Here is a 26,313-nt window from a genome sequence, read left to right on the forward strand (position 1 = left end):
CCCCTGACTGCTGTCTCAGGAAGCACAGGTTTCCAGCGAGGGTCCCTAGTCAGCCCCTCCCTTACAGGACCCCTTTCCTTCCAAGCCATCCAGCAATTGCTCAGCTCCAAACACCGTCTCCAGTGGGATCAGCAAGGTGCCTGACATTGAACAGAAACAAAAGGCTGCCCCAAATGGGAATCTTTTTCTTTTTTTTTCCCAAGTGGGAATCTTTTAAATAGAATTGTAAATGGTTTTCACGAAAGAACTCTCTGTTCTTTAAGTGGCAGGAAGCCAGCCTGTCCTTCAGCAGAAACACTGCTCCAAGCACCAAGGTATTCGTTCTGAGCACAGTTTAGTTCAGCACAAATTCACTGCCAGGCATCATGCTAGACACCAAGGAGGGATACAAAAGTAAACAGGACATGACGCATGGCCCCCAAGAACCTCGAGTTCTAATCAAGGAAACACACATAGACCGAAATAATTGTTCCAGCCCCTTCTGCTCCACAAGCAAGCCTGGATTCCTTCAGGAAATTCTTTATTTTTCCTTTTCCATTTCAAGTTGTCTTTACTTCCTGATTCTGTTAATCACAGTGAGACTGCTAGCCCCCCATTTGCCTCGGCCTTGTGCCTTCATGGATTGTCAAAGAGGTCCTGCTGATCTGGGGCAGATGGAAGTGGGATCACAACAGGCTACACAATGACTGCCAAAAAGTGGAAGCGACCCAGTGTCCATCAACTGACGACTGGATAAACAAACTGTGGTGCATCCACACAATGGAATAGTATTCAGTCATAAAAAAGGAATGAAGTACTGATGCATGCTACAGGGTGGATGACTCTTGAAAACATCATGCTGAGTGAACTAAGCCAGACACAAAAACCACCTAGAGTATGATTCCGTTATCCAAAATACTCAGAATAGGCAAATCCACAGAGGCAAAAGGTAGATTAGAAGTTGCCAGCAACTGGGAGGAATGGGGAGCATTGGCTAATGGCTTGGGGTTTTTAAGGGGTGGTGGACATGTTTTGGAACAGAGAGTGATGATAGGCACACAACTTTGTGCATATACTAAAAACCAATGAATTACACACTTTAAAAGATGGATTTTATGGTATGTGAATTGTATCTCAATTTTAGAAAGAGGCTCAAAACATGCGCAGAGGAGACGTTGTAGATAATGAAGGCCCCCCAGGGACTGTGGCAACGTTAATGTCCAAGAAGCACTCAATCTCAAAGGTGCTAACCTGCAATAAAAGAAGAGGAAAACGGAGCTACAGCCATTCCTCCTGCCTGGGGGGCCAGGGATTCTTGGCTTCAGCCAAGCTCTTATCTAACTATAGTCTCTAAAATACCCAGTTATTCTTTTTTGGCAATAATTTCAAATGACAGTAATAATAATATTAATAAGAACAACCAACATTTATATTTCAGTGGTTCCACGCTATGTGCTGTTTTAAGCATTTGACACTTCTAATCACATTAGAAGCACTGTTGTGATCTCCATGTCACAAAGGTAGAAATGGGGACAAAAAGACCATAAATAATTTGCCCCAGGCTACCAGCTAAAAAGTGGCAGAATCCAGGGAGTCTGGGACCCAAGGCCATGCTCCTGATCGCCAGGCTAGCCTGCCTTTCAGTGGGGATTATAGGGGGTAAGCCAAATGGCTCTGAAGGGAGCTTGCCTCTGCGATACCATTTTTCTCCAAATTTGTGTCCTAAATGTCCTGGCCTGAGGGCTTGTAGTCTATTTCCCCTGCTACGTCCCAGCCAGACACCACCCAGCAGCACACCCTCCATAAATACCCAAGATTTCAGATTCCCTTGCCTGTATAAAATATCAGTCACAGTTCTGCCTAGCATCTTCCACTTTGTCCTTACCGGGAAGGGCAGTCTGGGGTGGCACTGAGGTAGAGAATCGGCCGCTGGGTAAGGGTGTGTCCCTGGATCCAGAACTTCTCTGTCCGTGTCCTTCTCCTGCCCCACCGGGCCTGCCCCTGCCCTCCCAGTCAGGCGGTCTCTGTCCACTGTGTGACACCGCGGGGCCAGATGCTTACCTCAGTGCTGACTGCTTCATCTGAGGGGTTGATCAGGACCACTGTTTCTAAAACGTCACTTCGGTGATGAAGGATCTTTTGTCCTGTGGACACAAAAACACAGACAAAAAAGGGAGACCTTTAGTTTTTCCCGGCTGACACTGGCCCACTGGCTTCAGGGACAGCAGACCTCCCCCGCCCTGATGGGCACACAGCACGGGGGTTCTCCACGCTATCTTGGGAAACACAATCGGTGTTGTGAAACGAGAGCGCAGAGCCTGCAGGTTCCTCCCGGAGCGGGGTCCGGGTGTCCGGGGCTCCTCATGCTCTCGCAGTGCGCGAGTTTTCAGGCCTGCTCGCCAGGCGGCCTCTCTGCGCGCCTTAATGGCAGTTTTCATCTGAGACGAGGGGTGGATGCCAGGAAAACTCAACGGGGCTCTTGACATTTCCTTTCTCATGGTAATCGGGGATGTTTCCCCGCATCAGCCTTTCTTCTGGTGAGAATGGTGCTGAGATTAATTAGGAGCTTGATTGTGAAATGAATGACATCCAGAAAGCCTGGCTAACAATTACCCAACAACCAGAATGGCTGTCTGAGGCGGGCTTACAGTCTGCTGGAGTATTTGTTAATTAATTCACTTGCTCAGAGAAAAGTGGAGAAGCTGTGAGCAAATGAAGAGTGGAGAACAACTCTCCCGCCGGAGAGAGTGGCCAAATCGCCCGTAAAGACAAGCGAAGTTGATGCAGAAAAAAAAGGCAAGGTGTTGTGGGGGCGAAGGAGCATGTCTAAGGAGGGCTGCAATCCTGCAGGGCCTTTGGCTCCACATCCCTGATTTCCCACACCTTCAAGTAAAACGTTTTAGGGGCATCTGAGTGGCTGAAATCACCCCCAGACGAAGTAGACTGAGGCCTGTGGATGACCTACGTAAACTCCCCTTCCTTGGACAATTAGACGAAAAATGACTGGGTGCATGAGGGGCCAGAGTGAGCAAGATATGCTCGGCCAGTTCAGGAGGAAGAGAGAAGTGGGCTGTTTCCCAGACGCATGGAGGGGAGACACGTGGTCAGAGGGGACAAGAACATGTCTGCTGCTTGGAAGTACAGGGAAACTCGGGCGACAAGACAAAAATGGAACAGGATCTGAGGAGAGGAATACCAGAGGACAGAATGACCTTTCCAGGAAAATAGCTGCCAGTTCTTCAAAAAGCTAAAATAGAATTACTATATGGCCTAGCACTTCCACTCCTCAGCAGATTGAAAGCAGGGACTTGACCAGATGCTTGTAAGCCAAGGTCCACCGTAGCGTTACTACAATAGCTAAAAGGAGGAGACAACCCAAATATCCACCGATGGATGACGGGATAAACAAAATAGGGTATAGCCACGCAATGGAATATTCCCCAGGCATAAAAAGAATGGAGTTCTGATACGTGCAACAACACGCGTGAACCTTGAAAAAAGGATGCTGAGTGAAATAAGCCTACACCAAAGAACACATACTGTATGACTCCACTGACATGAAATATCTAGAATAGGCTCATTCATAGAGTCAGAGAGCAGATCAGAGGTTACCAGAGGCCGAGGGAGAGGGGCTGGGATGTTACTACTTACTGGGCAGACTTTCTGTTGGGGGTGAAGGAAAAGTTGTAGAGATAGAGGTCATGTTGTATAACATTATAAATGCAACTAGTACCACTGAACTGTACATTTAAAAAGGGTTAAAATGGCAAATTTTGTGTTTTGTATATATTTTACCAGAGTTTAAACAAGATTAATAGTATAGTATACCCCAAACTGTTGAACAATACACTCTCGATGGATGAACTGTATATGTGAATTTTATCTCAAGAACCAATCTAGGGGGGGCGCCTGGGTGGCTCAGATGGTTAAGCGTCTGCCTTCGGCCCAGGTCATGATCCCAGGGTCCTGGGATCGAGCCCCACATCGGGCTCCTGGCTCAGCGGGGAGCTTGCTTCTCCCTCTCCCTCTGCCTTTCTCCCTGCTCATGTTCTCTCTCTGTCTCTCTCTCTCTGTGTCTCTTTGTCTCAAATGAATAAATAAAATCTTTTAAAAAATACATTTAAAAAAAAAAAAAGAACCAGTCTAGGGGACACAGGGCTTTTTTCCTTTATATCAGGAAGGACCAGAAGTACCACAGAAACAATATGCTGAAATACCACCACCACATCATCAAGCCCATTCTCCTCCATTGTCTGATCTTTCCCAAGAGCTGATATTTACCCTATATCAGAAATGGAAGAAGCCCACACTAAACCATAATGATGTCGGGCACTGTTCTGAGCACCTCACCAGTACGAAGTCATTGAATCTCCTAAAGAGCTCTATGACAGAGGTACTGTGTTGTCCTCTCTTACTGTGGAGGACAATGAAGTCTGCAAAAGGGAACTAACTAGCTCAAGGTCACGCAACTAGGGAGTGTTCGAGTCAGGACTTGGACCCTGTGCACCTGGCCCCACAGCCCCCAGCTACATTGCTCTGCAGGGCTAGTTGCTAGGACTAGGGTTTGGAAAAACGGGCATGGCAGACAATCAATGCCAAGGGAGAGCTAGGGAAAAATCCAAAGGAATAGCAGCAGGGATGTGCTCAAAGAAGCAAGAAGCCAGAAAGCATTACAAGAATATGGGCAAAAAGCAAAAGAAGTCAAAGGTGGCAGAAAACCCACACAATAGAGGGTGAAATTAAGAATTTACTCCAAATGCCTGAAAATGAAGAAACTCCAAAACAGAACAATGTCACAGAGCTTAAGCCAACAAAGGACTGAGCTTCCAGAAAAATAATTCAACTAAGCCACGAGAGAGAACGTTTATTTATATGAATACCAAAATCTATACTTTGTTGGGCATCGTTTTTTGGCATGGCTGGTTTTGCTTTTGACAACCGTATGCATTTAAAGCTAAAGCAAAAGAGCATCAAACTGAGTAAGGAAATGATAAAATGACAATCAGCAAAACACAGGAAACCATCCTCTTTCTCGGTCCTTTCGTCAGTGGCCTCCTTGAAACAAAGACTGTTCGGGAGGTTCACTAGCACTAAGTTGACACGAAATGGAGCAAAAGCTTAAGCCAAGGAGAAATGAATGGTCATTTCCTTGATGGTACTTTGGATGTGACTGTTTTCAACACACAAAGCCTCAGGGAGCATCACGCCAAGGTCGGACTGCAGTCCCGGCTCTATGCTGTAGGAACCCGCAAAAGCAGACTTGAGCAAGGTAGGCGCAAGTGGCTCCCTCCGCAAGAGGTGGTAAAGGAATCAGAGCCCCTTCCTTCCCCACGTGATCGACACAGCGCCAGACCCTGCTAACCCCAGCTTCCAAATGCACCTCTAAGCAACCAGCCCAGTGCAGCCCGAGCTCTGCCCGCCCAAGCAGGCCCTTCCCCAGACACGTAGCAAGGACAGTGCCACCCAGGCACTCCCTGGCGGGGGGCTTCTTACCATCCACGAGAAACTCCCTTCCTCTTTGGCTTCATCCCTTGCAGACACGACAAATGCCACGTGACCACTGCCGTATACCTCTCCTCCCTCCAAGTCAATTTTCAGACCTGTTTGCTCAGGAATTCAACGAACGATGTTCCTTCTGTCCATCTTTGGACACACTGAGAGCGGTGACACAGCCGTGCACCACGATGCCATGGCCGCTCCTTCAACAAAAGCCTTTTTATAGGATTGGATTTAAATGAAGGAGGAGATTTAAAGAGAGAGAGAGAGAGAAGCTTCAAGCTCTTGTCACAGCCAGGCTGTTGGACAGATTCTTTCCCTGGACGACGTAACTAGGGGCTGGGGCGTCCTGGCATCTGGCAAGCGCAGGGGCGCCCCCGCCCCGGCACCCCGGGGGGAACGCCAGCTCTCCGGGCCCGCAGGCGGCTCTGGGCTCTGGCGGCTGGGACGCTTGCAAAGTTGCATATTTGGGGAATGTTTCACACTGGGAAACAGGCCAGGCATTCTGAAGGGGAGGCCACCACCCTCGCCTGCAAAGGCCTCATTCAATTGCTTCAGAAAAGAAGTTCCCAGGAAAGAAAGACAACCCGGTTGCAGCCTTTCTCTCTCCCATTATAGTCTGCATTCTCCAGAAACCGCTCACAGCGAAACCATTAGGCAGCCCCAATGAATAGGTAACTCCGCTCAGCACTGGTCGGAGGGAAGCAAAAAGGAGGGGCTTGAGATGGAAGGATTGTGTCACTCGCTGCTTTGATAAGAAAAAGTCTTTTGACAGCTTCCCCACAAAACTCAGTGTAATTGTGAAGGCTCAATCCTGGGGTGACTGGGGCAGGGACTGTTGTGTGACAAAAAAAAGAAGTCTGTTCCACCTTAGATTCAAAAGAGGATGGTCCGGGGGAACCCCTGAAGCAGCAGGGTCCTTGCAGACAATGAGACCTCTGTCTGTATGCTCCCAAAGGCTATCTTTGAGACTCAAATAAGCCTGTATTTTTCAGTTATTGCTGGGACTTTTTTTTTTTTTTTCAGTTATTCCAAGTCTGACAGATTATTTCAATCTATGTGTCTTTTAGGATTGGGCTGTTTCAGTGGTTTATGGTGTACTCTAATCCAGATGACTCTCAAATCTCTGAAAGCAAAATGTTATTTTCTAGGTATATAATTGGTTGGAGAAGAGACCCCACAGAGCTTAATATCCATCTAAACACACAGACATGCACACACACATGTGCACACACACAGGCTCTTTCCTGGTTTCTGAAGAGGATGACATGACTGAATTCAATGACACCCACTACTGAGGCACAGCCATCACCATCCCCATAAAACTCAGAACCTTCTCTCCTGCATGCAGCTGACCCTTCTTTCCCACACATATCCCACACATCGTGCCAGAACACAGCGGCGTAGGACGTGATGCCATCACGGCTGGGGCCAGAGCAAGACCCCCAACGGTCCCAGCCCAGACAGGCAGCTGCTTAATGAAACAGCCCAGCTCAAGGGAGAGAATGCCAGAGCCAAAGTTCGAGAAGCACTAAGAGATGGGAGAAGCCCTTCATGAAAACGCTAGTGATGCTGAACCCTTTTAGATCGCCTGTAAGAGGGCAAGCACTTGGTATGTCTTGAGAATAAACATTTCATTTCCATTTCCACGGATGATCACAATCCAGAACTTGATTTCCACAACTTCCTTCTCCTGGAAAATGAACACTTTGCACACATAATCTAGAAATGGAAATCAAAGAATAAAGAAAGCCTCGATATCTATTCAGTACGGAAGGATGAAGATGAGGGGGATCCTGAATCACTGATATAGATGCACCAGTGACCGGGGTGGAGAGTCAGGGCCAAGGGCTCGGTGCCCGCCTACCTCCACCCCTTGCTGCCCCAGCTCCTACTGCTGCCCAGTCTTCACCCACTCGCTCCTCCTGCCCCTTCCCCAGGTGAAAACCAGAATGGATTCTTTATGGACACAGAATTTGATATAGTCATTCAGCACTAGAAAAACTTCCAATGTGAAGAAGCAGAAACTTAGAGAGGGTTAAAGAAGATTGTAGAATCAGAAAGGGAAAGCTTGAGGCGAAGGACTGGGATTATTTAGCTAAAAGTAAGGGGTGGGAGATCAAGAAAAGGCCACAAGCACAGAAAGTCTTGATGTTAAAGTCTGTTTTCGTTGGAGGGGGAAAAGAAAGAAGGGAAGGAGGGAAGCAGGGAGGGAGGTAGGAAAGAAAAAATAAAAGCAATGAGTTCTCCAACTATACCTCCCCACCCAAAGTGGATGTTCGAAAAGGAAACCTCTCGCCTCCAACCCCCACATCCAAAAAACACTCCCCAGGGTAAAGTTTAGCTAAATGGATGAAATCAAGAAATGAAAGGTACTCAGTGCAGGAACTAAAAAATTATTTACCAATGGGTCTGCCTATAGCTTTTAATAACAGCTTTTCATTTGGAAGAATATCCAGGCCTCCTTTCTGCAGGAATCCACATAATAACACAAAGCAAATATGCTAAGAGATGGGGGAAGTTTGAGGAGAAACAGAGCTAGTATGAAAGGAGAGGAGACGCCTACATCAGCAAAATTCTTGTGAATCTTCTTTCCTTCTCTATCCCTTACAACTAACCCCGGCTGCAACCAGGCCTGGTGGGAAGACAGCTCCTGGGCTCTCCCTTCCCAGAGGGAGGCAAGGGAAGAGCAAGTCAGGAAGCCTCCAAGTAGCAGAGAAACCCGTTCCCAGCAGCCTCTATTGGTTCTCCCTGTGTTCCCTCTATCCCACCCCATCATTTCTAAGCAAGAAAAACAGAAAGAGACAAAAGGTGCCCATGTGGTCACAGTGCTTCTTCAAGGCCACAAGCAGCCATATCTTTCCCAGATGCCCCAGCGTGAGGGTTCAGGGGCGGATGCAGGAGAGTGCAGGAGCCTGTCCTAACAGAAGCCTCCCCCTCGTTGCCTGGAAAGAGAAAGAAATCCCCTCAGGAGGGAGAACATGCCCAGGAGGCAGGCTAGACAGCTCAGCTCCCCGCTCCTGCCACTGAGGTGCCCTCAGAGAAACAGAGGTGCTGGGAGGCTCGGTACCTCCTGATTACAGGGTCCCACAGTGTCACCACAGACCACAGAAAGCCAGCCATCACCAGGAGCCTACCCGGCTTCCCTCCCCAGGGAAGCCAAACTCCTAAGGCTGGAAGGAGTCTGATTCCCCAGGGGCCCTCACACCTCAAAATCAACTCGTTCATCCTTCACTTTTGTCAGCTCACGTAGCTGTCAGCCTCATCCACCTTCCCGACCCACCTTTGTGCAAAAGAAAGCTTTTCAAGTTGTGATGCTTAGGACTCTCCATTGTAAGAGGTGAGCACGCAGCCTGGGGGAGCCACTGGGCAGCCAGGGCCCGCTGACTCCCATGCCCCTCGGCAGGCACGTCCGCCTCCCACTCGCACCCCGAGACTCACTCCCTCTTTGTTTCAGCTGCACAATTAGAGCCCAGTTCTCTCCCACCTTTCCCTGATTTTCCTGGAAATGGCGTTTCTTCCCTGTTGGGAATAAGCTTGTTTGTTTCTGCTTGTGTTTCCTCTCTGATGTGTGTTCCTGCATGTCACATTGCTCTCCAAATGTTCAGTGTGTGTTTTTTTAAGAGAACAAGAACTTGAATTCCATTATAAATAAGTTCAGGAGATTTCATAAATGATTTTTTTAATTTAAATAAGTTGATCATTGCTTGGGAGTTAGACAGCTTTTTGAACATTTTACCTTTGACATCTTTTGTGTAGCACAGAATTTAGTTATTACAGAACCTGAGTCTATACAGATCTTTCTCTACATTTCCTGGACTTAACTCTTTTTCTTTCTTGTTGCCATTTGGTTTAGTTTTTCATGTGTTTGCCAGTCCTTCCACCCCATCCTTCTCCTGGGTTCTGTGCTGTCTTCTACTCTATGTTTCCCTGACCATTAGACACCTAGATAAGCAAATAACCCAAACCGCCTGGACCGCCGAGGCCTCCTCCTCGTCCTAACCATGTTCCCTGCACGCAGATGCAGACTGAGCCTTGGCGACAGGCAGGCAGGCCTTGCTCCTGGTGGCAGAGGGAGGCTCATCTTGCATTTCACATGCCCTCCTGTTCCAACGGCTGGGGGACTGCTCACGCTGGGCACAGACCTGGTGGGGGAATGGGACGCCAGGCAGCAACAGGTCTCATCCCTTTTGCAGGGTTCTCATTGTACCCTCTTTCTCAATCCTCTTTACAGGGTCATTCTCCTTAATCCCATTCTCCTCGGGTCTCCTCTTCCCTCTACTCTCTCCCCCTTTTCTAAAGGCCTCAAGGTAGAGGAATGAGAATCCAGGCTACCAAGGGTTAGAAGTGGGAGACAGTGGAAGAAAGAAGTTTGTCTCTTTTTTCTTTTTCCCTATTTTATCTCCTAGCTGAAAGAAGTAGAAAGAAATACCATGGACGATGTTGATGAAGGTCTGGCTCCCAAGGAGAAACAGCAACACCAATGTGGGCCCCTGCTAAGGGCAAGAAGACAACCTGAAAGTTGTTTCATCGACAAGGTACAGATTTTAGAAGGCTACAGATGGGGGGGTGGGTAACACCCAGCGAAGGGGTATGTATTACCTCTCAGGGGAGCCAACTCCAGCTGTCATCAAAAACAGAGATCCACACCTGTCTAGTACTTTACCATTACAGAGCACCTTCCTCTGGGTTTGTGCACTGAAACCTTGAGGATGGTATTCCAAATCTATGAACCGGGTCTCCTGGGCCACAGCCAAGGTGGGAGGTCCCAATGCCCTGTTCCCTAAATAAAACGTGTTATAGACAAAGAAAAATACTTATGCTCCTCATGCATAAGAAAGAAATGCCTTCTGCCTTTAAGATTCAAGGAGTCCAGCAGCCAAGGGGAGAACCTCCTACCCATGAGCCTGTGAGAACCTGTCACTTATATGGCATAAAAAATCAGAATTTCCTCATCTCACAGAATGGGGGGACCCAAAGGAGCTCCGGTGACAGTTCTGTGCCCCCCACTATCTTTAAAAAAAAAAAAAAAGACGGGCCTTGGGGGTGAACAGTGACCTGTCCTAGTGAGCAGCTGTTGTTTTTGTACGACCGCCAAGGCAGTTCCTATGCCTACTGCAGACAGTTCTATTTGGGAACAGGTGCTGGACTACTAACCGCACCACCTTTCGTTTGTGATGCACTTCATGGTTTATGAAATCTTTTTACTTGCATGTTACCTCAGTGTATCACAAAGATTGTTATTATTATTCTTTTTTTTACAGATAGGGATAAAATAAACTGTTAAGTTGGGTTTTCAGTCTAGCCCATCTGACTCCTGATCTCTACTCTTGCCACTGCCCCTCAATGCTTCTCAGATTGTTCTAGGAGTTTACGTGGTCTAAATCCCTACTTTTTAAAAATAAGATTTGCCTGAGATACATTTTCCTTAGTGTATTATAGAGTACTCCCTGCATTCGGGATATAGGTTTGGGAATTCTTTCTGCTTTGGGGGATAACTGCCGTATGCCAGATACCCTGCCAACCGTCCGGTTAAACCATGAGATGGCCAATCTCGCCGACAAGTCAACTCAAAAATGGCACTTTCCTTTGGTTCAACAATTAGACCTCACCTTCTTGAGATCAGAGTAGGTTTTGGAGGTTGTTTTTTAATCTTACTGGTCTTCTCCTGGCCTTTTAAGAGATATTGTATTCCCTGTTTACTAAGAAAGTGTGAATTATTTAGAGGACACAGTTTAATTTTAGAGATTAATTCAGGCAAATTCAGTGCTACCTTCATAAACTAGCATTGAGATTAAAACATGGACGGGATGCCAGCCCTTTCCTGAAAGGAAGACAGTTTACTGGGGATGCTTGGAGTTTTGACAGTATCTCATTTGGAAAGCTTAAGTCAGAAGTAGTGTCCGATACACCACAGGAGCTCAATCAATATTTGATAAGGGAATGAATAATAAAAATGGCTAAGATATATTGAATGCCTGCCCTGGGTCAGCCACTGATCTAAGTTCTTTGTGTAGGGTTATTGCATTAAATCTGCACATTAACCCTCTGAATGCCCTATTCTCATTTTATAGATGAGGAAAATGAGACATTGGGCAGTTCAGCAACAGCCCTAGGGAATAAATAGTGAAACTAGGATGGTCACTGTCCAGAGCCAGGCTCTTAGCTAATAAAACATTTTATTTTATTTTATTTTATTTTACTTTGTTTTATTTTTTTAAAGGTCTTATTTTTAAGTAATCTCTACACCTAACGTGGGGCTCAAACTCAAAACCCCGTGACCAAGAGTCACGTGCTCCACTAACTGAGCCAGCCAGGCGCCCCCCGAAAAGACATTTTAAAGGGATGAAGGAAGACAGATAACAGTCAGTTTGATTTGGGGTCTGTTGAGTTTGAGGTCCCTATGGGAGATCCAGGTGGTTCTACCCAACGAGCAGGCAGAAATGTGGATTTGAGGCTGAGGCAACAGGTTGGACCGGATCTGGGAGGCATCAGTGTATTTTTAGGTGATGCTCTTGGAGAATGAAGAGAGCCTTTTGCTGAGAACAGTCTGGGGAAATGCCACTATTTAAAGTCTGGGGAAAAAATAAATAAATAAATAAATAAAGTCTGGGGAAAAGCAGCAAAAAGCCCATGAAGGTGATAGGGAAAGTGATGGTATCTTCTCTGCTCACCTTCACCCCAGCCCCTGAGGTGACCTGTAACTGCACTGCCTTCTTGATGTGCAAACTTAATCCACCTCCACAGAGAGGAGAGATGAGGCTGAATATTCCAAAGACCTTAAATGTGCTTTTCAAATTCAACCTGTGGACAGGGTGGTTCCCGCTCCTCTTGGTGGGCATAGAGGCGGGAAGAATTTATCACAAGAACTTTCTCCAACTAAACCCTTCACCTGTCACCTCTCCTCCCTCAACCAAACCCAAACCTTACCCTTTAGCAGTAAAATATTGATTAGAAGAGCAAAAAGGAGCAGTTACGTGAACTAATTCAGTATCCCTTAAGAACATCATACACGGGGGCGCCTGGGTGGCTCAGTTGGTTAAGCGACTGCCTTCGGCTCAGGTCATGATCCTGGAGTCCCGGGATCGAGTCCCGCATCGGGCTCCTTGCTCAGCGAGGAGTCTGCTTCTCCCTCTGACCCTCCCCCCCCCCTCATGCTCTCTCTCTCTCTCATTCTCTCTCTCTCAAATAAATAAAATCTTAAAAAAAAAAAAAAAAAGAACATCATACACGGAGTTTGCCTTCTTACTGCCTTTCATACCATTTCTTATTTTTAGAGGGGAAAAGGGTATGGAATCCAGCTTGCTGCTGACTCAGGCCTAATGAGGTGTCATACGTTGATGAGTAGAATGCAGGACCGTGACTTTCAAGTCAGCCACTCGGTTTTTTTCATTGCACCTAATAGCATTTAATTTCAATGAGTTATACTATTAAAAGTTTGCATGAAATAAACCAGTAATTTATAATGCTGATGTATTCATTTAATTTACACTAAGTAATTGAAATTTTCAGTATATCAGATACTCATGCTAATTGGTCACTGCATTTATTTTTTACCCCAGTGGGACAGGTGGCTGAAAGGTTGCTTTAAATGAAGGGTGTTGTTTGAGGACACCATTTACTATGTCTTAAAGTAAGGCCTCGTGCTTACTTAAATCTAATCAATTCCTTACAGATCCAGTTCACATTTTATTTCCTCTGGAAATATCTCCTGTCCCCTTCAACAACCGGAGTTGTCTCTTCCCTCAAAATTCTGATGGTGGTTAACGGTCCTTGTATCATACAACTCAATTAGAGGAAGTGTATAAAAATTTACATGAGCCATTGCTTCCAACTAAATGAGAATGTCTTAGTTAACAAAACGCTCTCACATACTTGTGAAAATCATGGGCAATACCTCATTTGGACTTCCTGTGAAGTTGGCAATTTCCATGTAAATCTCACAAAACCCAGATTGGGCATTCCACCTATAGGCATTCGGTGTTGATGGTCTTTTGCAAAATAGGACAACTAAAAATATAGATAGCCATAGTTGCACACACCACCCATGCAATCTCTGAATAGGATTTAACATAATCATGTGGATTGAAATTCAGGCTTTAGAAAAAGGAGTAAATCAAGTGATATACCTTTCAGGACCTGGAAAAGGTACCCCTGAGTCACCATTAGCAGAAAGCTCACCGCCATATATAAATAAAAAGGAAGCACTGTCTAGCTCTTTTTATGTGATTAGGGCCCCAAAATGTCCCAAAGTGTCAAAGTTGTTTTTTTCACAAGTACACTGAATTTTGCCTCTGGTCAGCAGCCTCTCCTTACGATTCCTGAAAGAATTAAGATAGGGCATCATTAGGACGATTTCGTTTTGATTTTATATTCAAGTACAGGTCTTCACAAGGTCACTACCAATGGGGTGCCGTCACATGTCCCCGTACCACAACTGACCTCCTCCGGAAGATTGTAGCTGAACAACTGTATCTGCAGATCTAGGCAGACCTGATGTAGGAAACAAGGAATAACTTCAGGGCCACACATTTAGTTACCATTGACTTGACAAGCAGAGATTTGTTTCTGACACAATTCAATTAAATCTGGCTAAGGGGCATTTTGAAGATATTGATAAATGCATTCTGAACCAACAGACATATTTTTCCTGAGGATAAAGACTCAGAACCTACTGTGCAGAAGTGATTCAGACAGTCGGTTAAGTAAATTCTACCCTCTTCTGTCTTCTTTTAAGAAAGACTAAAATTCCAGTGTGGAATGAGTTCAGGGAGGAAGGCAAATAAACTGGGGGCTTTGGAAAAACTTGCTTTTCAGAAAATCTCCAGATTTCAATGTCCATGAGAAATAACAGGTTTTCGTAAGAAAATGAGCATGCATAAAATCACTTTCTACATTTCTGTCTTGCATTATTCTCTGTTGGTTGTTTTTTATGTATTTATACCCGTGGAATATAGGCAGTTATCCATAAGCATGCTAAGCAAAGTTCTTATGATGACTACTCTTTCCTCCTTCACAAATAAAAAAAAGTGTACATTGGGAGTACATTCTGTACCAGTAAAAATGCTGACGGGTAAGCCAGCTCTAGAGAAGAATGGACTGACTCGGGCTCCCCAGTGTGTCCTCTGCCGGAGCTCCAGAGTATAACTGTAAGAAAGAGCATCTGCGTCTGTTCCAGAAAGCAGTACTGAACACGTTCCCATTTATTTTGGAGTAGAGGCTGTCATGGGAGAAGCTAGAAAGATGAGAGAGGGTACCGCAAAGGTTGTAGAGGGCACTACTCACTCAATTTAAGCTCAGATATCAGGAAAATGCAAGGATTCAAAATTAAGGGCTGGAAAGGCAGAAGCTGAGCACGCTTGAGCCCTCGGTGGCTCAGGGCCTTGAGGGCAGCATGACCGCACAGGGATGGGAGCAAAGGAGGGGGGAAGCAGTGCCTGACCTGTTCCCTGAAGTCGTTAGTCCAAGGACAGGAGAACCTAACCTGTTCCCAATTACCAGCTCCTTCAAGGACAAAAGGACCCCCAAACCTAGGAAATCGTGATGTAAGTTCTGGGTCAGGTCTAAGGCTTCACATTCTTTTCTAAGAGACGAGAATAGTCTGCTCCATTCCTAACTGCAGGGCTGGAGTGCAGAAGGCCAGAACCCGGTGTGCTGGTCACGATCAGGGATACACAATTGCACTAGAAGATTCCTGGCACTCTCCCCAATCTGGTTTTTGGAACTCAGTACACACTTATCTTACATGGAGAGGCAGGTACTGGTGGGTTTACCGCAGTCCAGTTATTATGCAAAGCACACTGAAGAAAAGGGACCATTTTTCAATCCTGCTTCCAGGCAAATCAACGTGATCCTCCCTTTAAAGCCTAACCTTTTTCAGTGAAGAGGTAGCAGGACCTGAAATGCCTTCCCTCTTCCAGAGGACTACTCTGGATTAGGCTCTGGAAGCAGCTTCCTAACTGAAATCAGACCAGAATATCAGCTCCAGGTGAAGAGGATGCACTTTCTTTTGCAACTTTAGGCCTCGCAAAAGGAATCTGCCCTCAGACAACGAGGACAGAAAATGGATGAGAAAATAAATGGAAATAAAATAGAGGCTTTCCCCACTGGCATTTGACTATATATTCTGCATCTTTTGTGTAGTATGGCTAAATATTTAATCTTAAAACAAAAGTTTCATAGGCATTTTAAAACATCTGGAGAAGCTCAAATTTATGTCACTTTTTTCCCTTAAAGGATATAACCTGATGCTCTAATGTGTTTTCTATACTGTTCGGGAAAATCTCTGCACTGCCTTTCTTTCATATCCAGTAAAATGCATTATGAAATTCCCTAAATGTCTCATGTCTATAAAATTGCTCTCGAGAATAAATTACATTTTTTTCTTATTATGAAAAAAATTAAGGGTTCTTGCAGTAAAGATAAGAAGTCCACTTACCAGTACTTCAACCTTCGGAATTTTGATGTCAGACATGAAAAAGAATATTTTTTCCCCTAGCCCATTTTTTTCCAATATAAAATGCCTGTGTACTTTGATAAGTTTCATTAAAGAAACCATTATTTTAGTATGTTGGGTTTTTTAAATATGGTTGTTTTTATTTGATTTAAAGAATGACCATCGCCCAAGGGTATATAATCAGACACTAGAGTTACATGGTTTGACAGGTAAAAAAAAAAAATTCTGAGTCTTTCCTATCAATGGATAATTAACTTAAGTGGGCTCAATTGCGTGCCCTCTCGAGTTTGCATCAGAGTCTTATAATCTACACAGAGAGGTGTCTTGTCCAGAGGAGTCACAAAGAGAGAACCACCTCATACTTTCTTATTAATATTTTCCGGAAGTTATGATAACTACTGTGGGATTTCATCTTGCTAACTTTCTATTCTTCCCATAGGTGGAATTTTTGCCATGGTTGAAAAAAGTCCAACTAACAAATTTCAGGTTATGGAATAGAGGCTGCAGAAAACATCACACAAAGAAATCATATCCTTCTGCTCACTTATTTTCTCTAAAACTTGCGTGGAAAAGACAGGTGCTGGCTGAGCATGGTGCTCAGCCACCTTGTACATTTGCATCCTCTGTTCCCCTTTGTTCCTTCACTCTGTTTTTGTAATGTCTACATTTTGGCCTTTCTGCGCTGCCTCTTTGGTTTCCGAGCTTTCCAACTGAGCATTTCCCGTGAAAGAAAAAGAAAAAAGAAAGATAGCAATTAGCATACATTATGTGGCTGCACCAGCTAGTAAGCTCCCAAACACGTCTGTGTGAAGGACAAGTGGGCCCCGTTTTGTCTTGTCTCCTGGACCGTCTTGCCCTGCTCACAGCCTGCCATTTGCCGCCTACAGACACCGCCCCTTCCCTTCCTCTGCTTGCAGCCTTCCCAGGACGCTGCACAGCCCGGCCAGCTTTACTGGCTCGAAGGATTTAATGAGTTTCTAATTCAGTTTGGGCTCTGGAACCCAGCCAGCTACCGCTGCCCGGGGCTTGCATTTCCTTTATACATGATCAGAGAAGAGCCAGAAAGACAGCTCTTGTCACTACTGGACTTCGATGGGGAGGATTCACTCGTCTTCATGTTATCACACGGCCTTGCTGACTGCAGACAATCCAGGGGCTGAAGCCCATCCCCTCAGAGAGCAGGGGGAGAATGAGGGAGACACACCTCTGGGTGCTGGGAAGCAGCTTCTAGGGAAGGAACACTGCTCTGTCATCACTGGACCTCAGTCCAGCAGGACAGGGAGAAGAACTAGACCACACTGAACACTTTTGGGGCCAAGATTCCATGCATTTTACATACAGGTGCCCGTCACCTAACCAGACCCTGGAACATTCTTCACCATGATTCCAGGGGCCAACTCTCTCCATGGGTTCACATGCTGCCCTTACTCCCCTGGATGCCCGTGTGGCTCACAGAACAACAGTGCTCCCCAGAGGAAGGCTCTGTATAAGCCACAGAAGCTATTACTCTGGGAGAAACTGTTGAGGAAACATTTTGGACTTAGAGTGCTGAGACATGCCTCATCAATTATTCCGTTTCTATGTTAGCTATGCAAATCACAGTCAGGATGTTTCAATATAGTCTACCTGGTCTTCCTGGGGCTTTGCATGTGCTGTTCCCTCTGTCAGGAATACTTGTCCCCTCCCATTTACTTGGCTGCTTCCGATTATTCCTTCCAGTCTTGGAGACACAGCCTCACCTCTGGCAAGTGCCCCCTGAGTGCCCCATCCCAGAGCGGCGGGCGTTCATGTCCTGCGACCATCAATACCACACAGAGCTTCTGCACGCGGCGAGCACAGAGGGCCCACTGTGATGTCGGGAGATCAGATTTCGAGACAGAATCTGGTGCTTTCTTACAGAGGGATGCTTGGGCATTTATCTCGTATTCACAAGTGGAGAGGACTGTGTAGAAAAAGCCTCCCTCATTGAAATTGTAGTTCAAGGTTTTTGAAAAGTATACAGTAATATTGATTGAACAATGGATGTAGAATAGTTGAAAAGAGGCTTTGCAAATGAGGCATACAGGAATAGAGACTGATTTAGACTAAAAGTTAGAGTTAGCTATTTTTAAATAGCTGCATAAATGTATCCCACGCAAGCTATGATTCTTACCTATTCGTAAATACCCAGGAACAAGTTGATAAAAATAGGTAACTGACTGAATCTAGTCATTAAATAAATGACTATATTTTACTTACAAATATGGGTTTTAAACCCAATCAACCAATAATTTAAAGCAGTTTAGGGTCAAAGTACATTTCCAAAGACTGGCTGAATGGGGTTGGTTATCTTATGAGGTAATAAGGCGCCCACTGCGGAGACAGATATGAAGCTAGGAGCTAATGTTCACCTGGAACTAGCAGTCTAACGCCGGCTCCTGACACTGCTGACCATCAGAAGCACACGGAGTGCTTGTTAAAATTACATATGACTAGGTCCGATCTAGACCTAGCAAATCAAAATCCTTAGAGTCAGAGTTAAAACCGGGAGTTTTACCAGGTGATTATGCTCATCACCAGACAGCTTTGGGAGGCTTTAGGAAGGCTTCCATATAAGACATCATCCAGATGGGACCTAAAAGATGGTGAGTAACATGAAGCAAGAAGGCATATGGCAGGGAAGCTCCAAGCCCTGGGGATGAGGTGATGATGCGGTCTAATTGGAGGGCTTACAGCCAGGAACCCAGGTTTATAGAATTGTGAATCTGGACACATCTATTCCAAAGCCTTGTTTTGCAGACATAGACATTAAGTTTCAGAAAGGCTAAGTGACTTGTCCAGAGTCAGAGAGCAAGATCATGGCAGAGCCAGTAGTCAAGTCTGGGTATCCCAATGCCCGCGCTTTTTCTTTCTTGAAAGGACCACTGCAGAGGCCGAGGATGCTCCTACAAGGCTTCTTGACCCCAGAGCTGTGTGATCTAGATGCTTCCCTCCTACACCTGCACTCACACAGCAAACAGAAGCTGTGTTTTATCATCTATTAGGTGGTATCATCCCAGGTGACATCAAAGGTCTTTGATTCTTAATCTAGATAGAGCTCAGATTCCTTATTGGAAGCCAGAGATGGGCTGCAAGAGAAGCAACGTAAGCTCAGTTCTTAGGTTACCTATTTGGGGCAATGATGGCAGAAATATGGACTTTCATCCACTTAGGCTAAAACTGTTGGTCACCCATCCTCCCTTCTTTTAGAAAAAGAATAGACTGAAAAGCCTAACTGTCCTATATACAAAATGCTTTAGAGTGGGGGCAGGGAACTCTAACACAGAATGTCCAGTGAGCCTCCTCTCCTGGGCTCCTCTAGGTTTTGCTTGTACAGCCCTCAGAGAACCCTCGTGGCAAACTCCAAAAGATGCATGAAATGAAAATCCTCGCACGCTGTATTGGAAGTCTTCACACCGGGTGGCATAATCACCCCGAGCAGCACTGTGCTGTGATTAATATTCCACTCGTAAGCATTCATAAAACGTAAAGGTCTCAGGGTGGAGTGGAGGAAGTGTTTTTTATGGTAGTGATTTGATATTTACTAAGTCCCTACTGTGTTGGGTCCCTCAAACTGCACGTAAACAGCAAAGCCTCTGGGCTCCACTGAGGTGACAGAATCTAAGGTAGGAAAAAAAATTATGTGGTCATCCTTGTATTTCTTTAGAAATATTTCACAAGCAGGTGCCTGGATGGCTCAGTCGGTTAAGCGTCTGCCTTTGGCTCAGGTCATGATCCCAGGGTCCTGGGATCCGAGTCCCACATCGGGCTCCCTGCTCAGTAGGGAGCCTGCTTCTCCCTCTCCCTCTGCCCCTCCCCCTGCTTGTGCTCGCACTCTCTCTGTTAAATAAATAAAATCTTAAAAAGAAAAAAGAAAGAAAAGAAATATTTCACAAGCATGACCATGCAGGAATGCACGTAACTACCGGGAGTAAGGTAGTCAGCTGTTTAGAAAGAGCTACTTCCTTCTGTTCTCGATGAACTCCCTTGTTTTTAAAAAATGCTTTCCTTTTTCTTAGAACAAGTTTATTTTCATCTCTCCTCCAAGTAGTAAGACAAAAAGGGAGAAAAAGAAGAGGCCATTCCCATCATGCCGTGGCCGTCATATCAGAGAGTTCTCAAGTGGGTAACCTTGGGGAGATGTCAGAGGAAACCAAGGGGCTTTTAAGCTGTCCTATTAACAATGACTTGAATGGGGCGGGGGGTGGGGGGGAAACACTTCTGTCTCTATGTTCGGCTCTTCCCTTTCTCCCCAGCTCAGACACTCATCTTGTCAATCACCCCAGTTTTGCCAAGTGACATGCCATATCCTTGATCGCAGAACATCAGGCCTGACGCACAGCCAAGTCAGCCGAGTGCCTCGGCACCTTGCGTGGAGTGAGGTTGCCTACGGCGCTCAGACTTAAAAAGCCCGTAAGGACTCAAAACAGGCTGTCAATTCTGGCTTTTTCAACACCCGTTTTTCACCACACCATCAATAGAGCCGAGTGTGAGCAGGCAGTGCAGAAATCCCAGGGGTAGGAAAGAAGGGCAGGGATTAGGAACATTACCAACCGCACTAAGAGCCACTTTCCCTGTCCATCTGTCTGCCGGATTCCTTCCTGGCTGTGGGGGCAGGAGGCACTTTGAGTTGAAAAGAGACTCAGAGAGAAGCATTCTCAGTTCACTCATCCCTTCTGTGTAACACCAGTACTAGTACTAGGATCCATACAGACCAGACAGCCACCATCTATTGACTGCTTAGGATGTGGTCCTTGCATACTGTAACATTACTTCTAATCGTCAACAAGAGCTATATGATGAACTTTATTGGATATGTGGAGAAACTAGATATGGAGAATTTAAGGACTTGGGCCAAAGCCATGGCTGGAGAGTGGCAAAGCTGCGATTCAAACCCAAGTGCACCTAGAATCAAAGTCCATCTTCTTGGCCCCATCAGAACCACCAAGTCAAACACTGTGGCCGACTCAAGTCTGTGCTCTTCTCTGTCACCTGACCCAGACCTGGGAATTCTTGCAGGTGGAGATCCCAAAATCTAAGGGAGAAGCGGTATGTTCTTACCAGGACCAGCATGTGGCCGAGGTCTGGGAGCACCACTAACTCGTCGCATGATGTAAGTCGTGTGCTCTGGAGCTACACAACCAAGTGGAACGTGTTCTGCAGTCTTTCTGGCACATGACATCTCCAATTTTCTAGGCCTACGGCTAGACCTCATCTACCCAGGTAATACCCCAAGGCCCAGGACCAATGAGCACTTAATTCTGTGGTCCATTAGCTTCTTCTTGAAGATCTCCAAGGACAAAGATCTACAACGGCCTCTAGCAAGTCACACAGAGGATGCTGGTCCCTGAGATGGAAAGCGTACAATCTCTTCCATTTGCCTTATTTCTACTTGCTGAGAAGGAACAGATGTCTTACAAGTCTGAGGTTGCCTCTATTCCTGTCGCAAGGAATACAGACTAGCCCTGTCACTCTCTGACAGACCTAAAATAATATATTCTAGCATTAAATCATTGCATCACGAGGCTACTGAATTGATATAAAAGAAGGCACCGTGAAACGATTAACCAAGGAACATTTATAAACCCTGCTTACTTAAAGAGACTGAAAAAGAAAGGCTTATTTCTAAACAGTGTAGTCATCCAGGCTATTTCCAACCTACACCCAATTCCTAGACAACAGTCATGGTTGCTGAAATAACTCTAGCTATTTCTAGCCGAGCAAAATAAATACAGGCTGAAAGAAAAGTATAACTTGTAGTAAAAGATCTAATACTATTGCTCTTGATTAAAGATGCTATTTGCTTTTCTGAGTCTTCTCCAAAACAGCTGGGAAGTGGCTATCAGAAGGGGCTTTGGGACTTGGTTTTCTGGGTTTCTTTTTTTAAGTTCTCAACATACAACATATAGGACGCTTGCCAACAATGCCATTCTCTCTGTCCCTCATCGACAGTATCTTTCCTCCTGCTTCCAGATTCTCATCTAAGCTCAAAGTGAACATGGAAACACAAAGAAGATAAAGCAGTGGTGGCACTCCTTCCCTTGCTCGGTCCCAAACCCCATTTCTGCCCTCCTCCACAAAAACTAAAGTAGTCATGCGTTTTAGCTCCAGAAGACACCACGGAAAGGCAAGGCAAGGATAAGGAGCTAGTCGGGTATCATCCTACCAGGTTAAAAGTATCACTTCCTGGGAACAGAGGCTGCATGTGCCCAGCTTCTCAAGTTCAAACAACCACGAGGAAGGTCTGGATCCCACACTATCCACAGCAGATTGCTCCCCTTAAAATTGGGCTCAGATGCAGATATGAATTTGGTATGAAACTCTGGCTCCTGTAAGGCCCCTAAGATCCATGCGGAATCCACAAACGTTCCTTTCTTGACTTCTGTCACTCCATGCTAGGCGGCTCCCTCCAAAACCCATCATTTTGGGGTTTTTTTAATGAACATTAAGAGAGTCTAGAAGGCACTTCTTCCTCCAGGGTATAAGGCATAATGAAGTTTTTCAACAATATAAAATATCCATTTAAACACATAATTTCATCTACAAAGCCAAGCTGGAAGATAGCCTGTTATTAATTACTTGCCAGTCTTTAGGAAATAGCCCTTAGGTAATACTCTTCTTTGGGTTAACATATCTTATTTGCCTTTCCACGAGCTTCCAGACCCTGGATGTTTTTTGTTCCCTCCAAAGACTGAGGGAGTTGTTGCTGCTTTTAAGGATTCCTATGAAATAAGTCTAAATGGAGGCATAATGGGGTATAATATATTGCTTTCATATATTAAGTATATTATATAACATAATAGGTATGTCATTTTAATATATATTTAAAATATTTAATATAATTATTATATTTAACATATTATTAAGTAGGAATATAATGACTGATTCCTAAATATCCTTCTTCAAGGAAGGAGCACCTTCTATAGTCTGTTACAGCACAGCTTTGGTTTTTTTTCAGTCTTGATCGCATAGGGCAACTTCTCTCCCAGAGGCAATGAAAGAAGCTGGGGAGATGGGCAACTTGAGTTCAAATCCAGACAAGGCAGTTGGCTAGCTCTGACCCTGGATAGATGATTTAATCTCTCTGACCCTCAGGCTCCTCATTGGTAAATGGGACTAACCACACCCACACTTCAGAGGCCCGAAGTCAGAATTAAATGAGGTCTTGTTCATGGGAGCCTGGCATGTGGGTGCTCAGTAATGGGTACAGCCTTAATCACCATACTAATTGAAATGGATATATTACCCAAACCCCAAACTTCCTCCCTGGCCCAAGAATCCTTCTTCCCGTCTCAAAGATGCCCCGCTCTGCTCCATTCAGTGTCCTCCACCCACCAGCACTCACTCCTACACTGCTCCGCCATGAGAGTCCAAGTGCCTCGTATTACCTCAATCTTGCCTCGCACCTGCCTTTTTCATTTCCACTGACCACAAGTCTTGGATCTCGCTAGGAAATGACCAAAATTCCAAGTTGTCCTTGCTCTACCAATGGATACATTGGTGATTCTCTTCGAATGAGTCATCTTAAACTCACAAAGCTGAAACACCACTGAAAACTTCCCCCACTCATTTCCCTTGCGTACCCATGGCTGCTATGTTTAAGGGAATCCAGTCACATTTTCCAAACACCTTTCTTCTCTCCAATTGCTTTAGCCGCCTAAACAGCTGTGTGAAATTAGGACAAGATTTAAGGTTCATTTAGGTTTACGTCATTTTAGAGCTTCTGACTATCCCGTACAATCCATCTGATTATAAGGACTATAATAAAAATCAGAGGAAGAGGGGTAATAACAGCTAGCATCTAGTAACTGCTTTCTATGTGCAAGGCACTGTCCAAAGTGTGTTGTGTGTGTTATCTCCTTCACTCCTGTCATTTCCCAGGGTCCAAAAGCAATTACTGGAAGCTTTGGACTTTGCTTCCCAAGCAATGATCCATTAGGGGATGACCATGAATCTTATCAGGCAGGTATGGGCTGTCTAGTCATTTTTTCTACTTTCAGGGACTGAAATCAATCATTCCTTTTAGATTCTGCTGCCTATTTGTCCCCCAAACCTCCCCTCCTTCTCTGTAATCACAGATGTCCTTCCCAGGCGAGCCCTGGGGAGGGCGTGGGAGCCCATGGCTGGCTGTCCCCAGGAATCGCATCTCCATCTTGTCCTTTGGCTCCCACTGTCTGCAACCCACAGCTGCAGCTGCTGACCTATGTTTTGCTGCTATTTGCATTTCAAATAAGTTAATAAAAGCAATGAACTAAATAATAAATTGGAGATTTGTGCTTAAAACAACGATAACAAAGGCCTTTGATTAACCCACGGTACCATAGAAAAGCAACTCAGTAATACCACTGATGATACTTTATACACATACAGAGCCTCTCAGCTGATTATCTCGGGATTTTTATAAACATTACCCTCTCAATCCAGAGTGAAAAATAACATCTTTGCGTAGGAAAACTAGGTCAAGACAGATATAAAAGAAATGTACTGATTTGCATACGGTTACAATTAAAGTCAGTCAATCATTCATACATCTGTTGAACACACATTTACCAAACACTGACTAAGCACTAGTCACTTGGCCCCCAGCCAGTCAGAGTAGATGTGGGGAGCTTAGAATCCATTGCCCATTCCAAATAGACCTACTGCAATTAGGAGCCAGGCAGGCCAAAGGTCTGGTCCACAATATGCTGCTTCTCAGCTTTGACTCAAGTGGTTTTCCCGGGGCCCCGGTCTCCTCAACTGCGAGGTGGGAGTGGGTGGGGAGGGAGTTTGTACTGGCTGCTTTTGAGAGTCTCTTTCCGCTCTGATGCTCAAAGGGAACTCAGGTACTTCATTCTTGCTCTGTGTCCCTGTTTATGTCAGAGAAAACACTGTTACCCAGATTGTGCAGGAAAATGCATGGCAACAGAATTTGGAACCAGAAGAACCATAAAGTCCCTACATCTTACCAGGCCCTGATTTCCTGGTATACAAAATGGGAACAATGACAATTCGTATCTACAAGGTTGTTCCAAGACTTAAAAGAGGTAACGTATGAGAAGCATGTGGGAAAGCACTGTACAAATATGAGTTATCACGAACATCCAGAAATTTAACAATCCCCTTCAGGATTAGGAGTCAATAGCTCGTCTCTCCTCTGTGCTGAAGCATCTCTGCCATTATTTTATGCTTATACTACTCAATTAGCTCACAATGGCTTTTATTATGTGGCCATGCTCTTCCATTATCATGTTTCTTTTTTTTTTTTTTTAAGAAGATGAGATTCTAAAATTTCCTGCCTTCATCTGCTATCTCCTTGGTCCCTAAGTGTTCATTTGGCCGGACAGATTTCTGTTTTGTCTTCTAAATGGAACACTTATCCCCCTGGGTGGGGAGGCTTAAGAAATTCTATACAGAAGAAAGGTAGGCTGAGGAGCAGGGAGGGGTCAGGGTCACAGGCAAGGTCCACACCCCGCAGGCTGGTGCTTTTTCCTCCTGCTTTCACGCAGCCTGGAGGAGCAAGCGCAGTGGCCAATGCCATGAAGGAAAACCAGTGTTTCACAGCAGAGGAAATGAAGGGCAGGCAAGACAGGGGCAGAGGTGCAAGCCTGAGGAGCTAGATGTGTCCAAAATGAAAACCTCCAACCGCTTCCCATACTCTTTCTATCAGACGTTCCACCAAAATGCTACTCCAAGTGAGGAGAAAACTGTCAAGAAATGAAGTGATTCAGGAAATATTTTTATTTAAAGTGGCCATCATGGATCCTAACACCACCACTCTCCCAAATCTGCTGATGTGGGGAACACAGCGTGGAGAGCCTGAATGTGGCCGTGTATACCTGGGAATGATGGTTGGGCAATCCCTTCATAAAGGACGGCGTTACCCCCTGCACAGACTCTGCCCTATGTACAAAGAGATTTCATTTAATCCAACACAAATTTTTGTTGTTAGTATAACCACCAGAAACGTCCAACAAACGTCCTTTTGTTCAACAGGAGAGATCTGCAGGGCATTTTAATCAAGAACTTCTTCCTAACTGTATTTCCACCCTGCAAGTTTTAGTCAGAAATTATGTTTTGACAGGAATACACAAAACCACAACTTCTGTTGCAAATGTGCAAAACGTGGGATTATCATTCTTGAGGAGTTTAATATGTTAGTCAAAGAGACCAGATAGATTTTTGTTTAGAAAATAATGTATTCTAGTATATAATCAATTGCTAAGCCAGTGAAGGGATGCAGTATGCAAGGACATGGATTTATCTCCCATTCGCCAGAATGCCCAGCCTTCCATTTCTACTCCGTTCAGAAAAATACCTTATCCATTGTTCAGCCTGAAGGCTAAAATAATCTAGGCTTTAAAGTAATTGATGACATGCACAAA

The 26,313-nt window shown here is 45.2% G+C and overlaps 1 protein-coding gene across 1 annotated transcript in view; it reads right to left on the reverse strand.

The window, feature by feature from the left end:
- Positions 1 to 26,313, reverse strand: part of MAP1B (microtubule associated protein 1B) — a 93,211-nt gene that overhangs the window by 22,139 nt on the left and 44,759 nt on the right. Inside the window, exon 3 of the mRNA XM_078067209.1 lies at positions 2,041 to 2,123. Within this exon, the coding sequence (XP_077923335.1) occupies positions 2,041 to 2,123 (83 nt within the window). The remainder of the gene's footprint in view (positions 1 to 2,040; positions 2,124 to 26,313) is intronic.

The sequence above is a fragment of the Halichoerus grypus genome, chromosome 2, assembly GCF_964656455.1.
Source record: "Halichoerus grypus chromosome 2, mHalGry1.hap1.1, whole genome shotgun sequence".
Classification (NCBI taxonomy): domain Eukaryota; kingdom Metazoa; phylum Chordata; class Mammalia; order Carnivora; family Phocidae; genus Halichoerus; species Halichoerus grypus.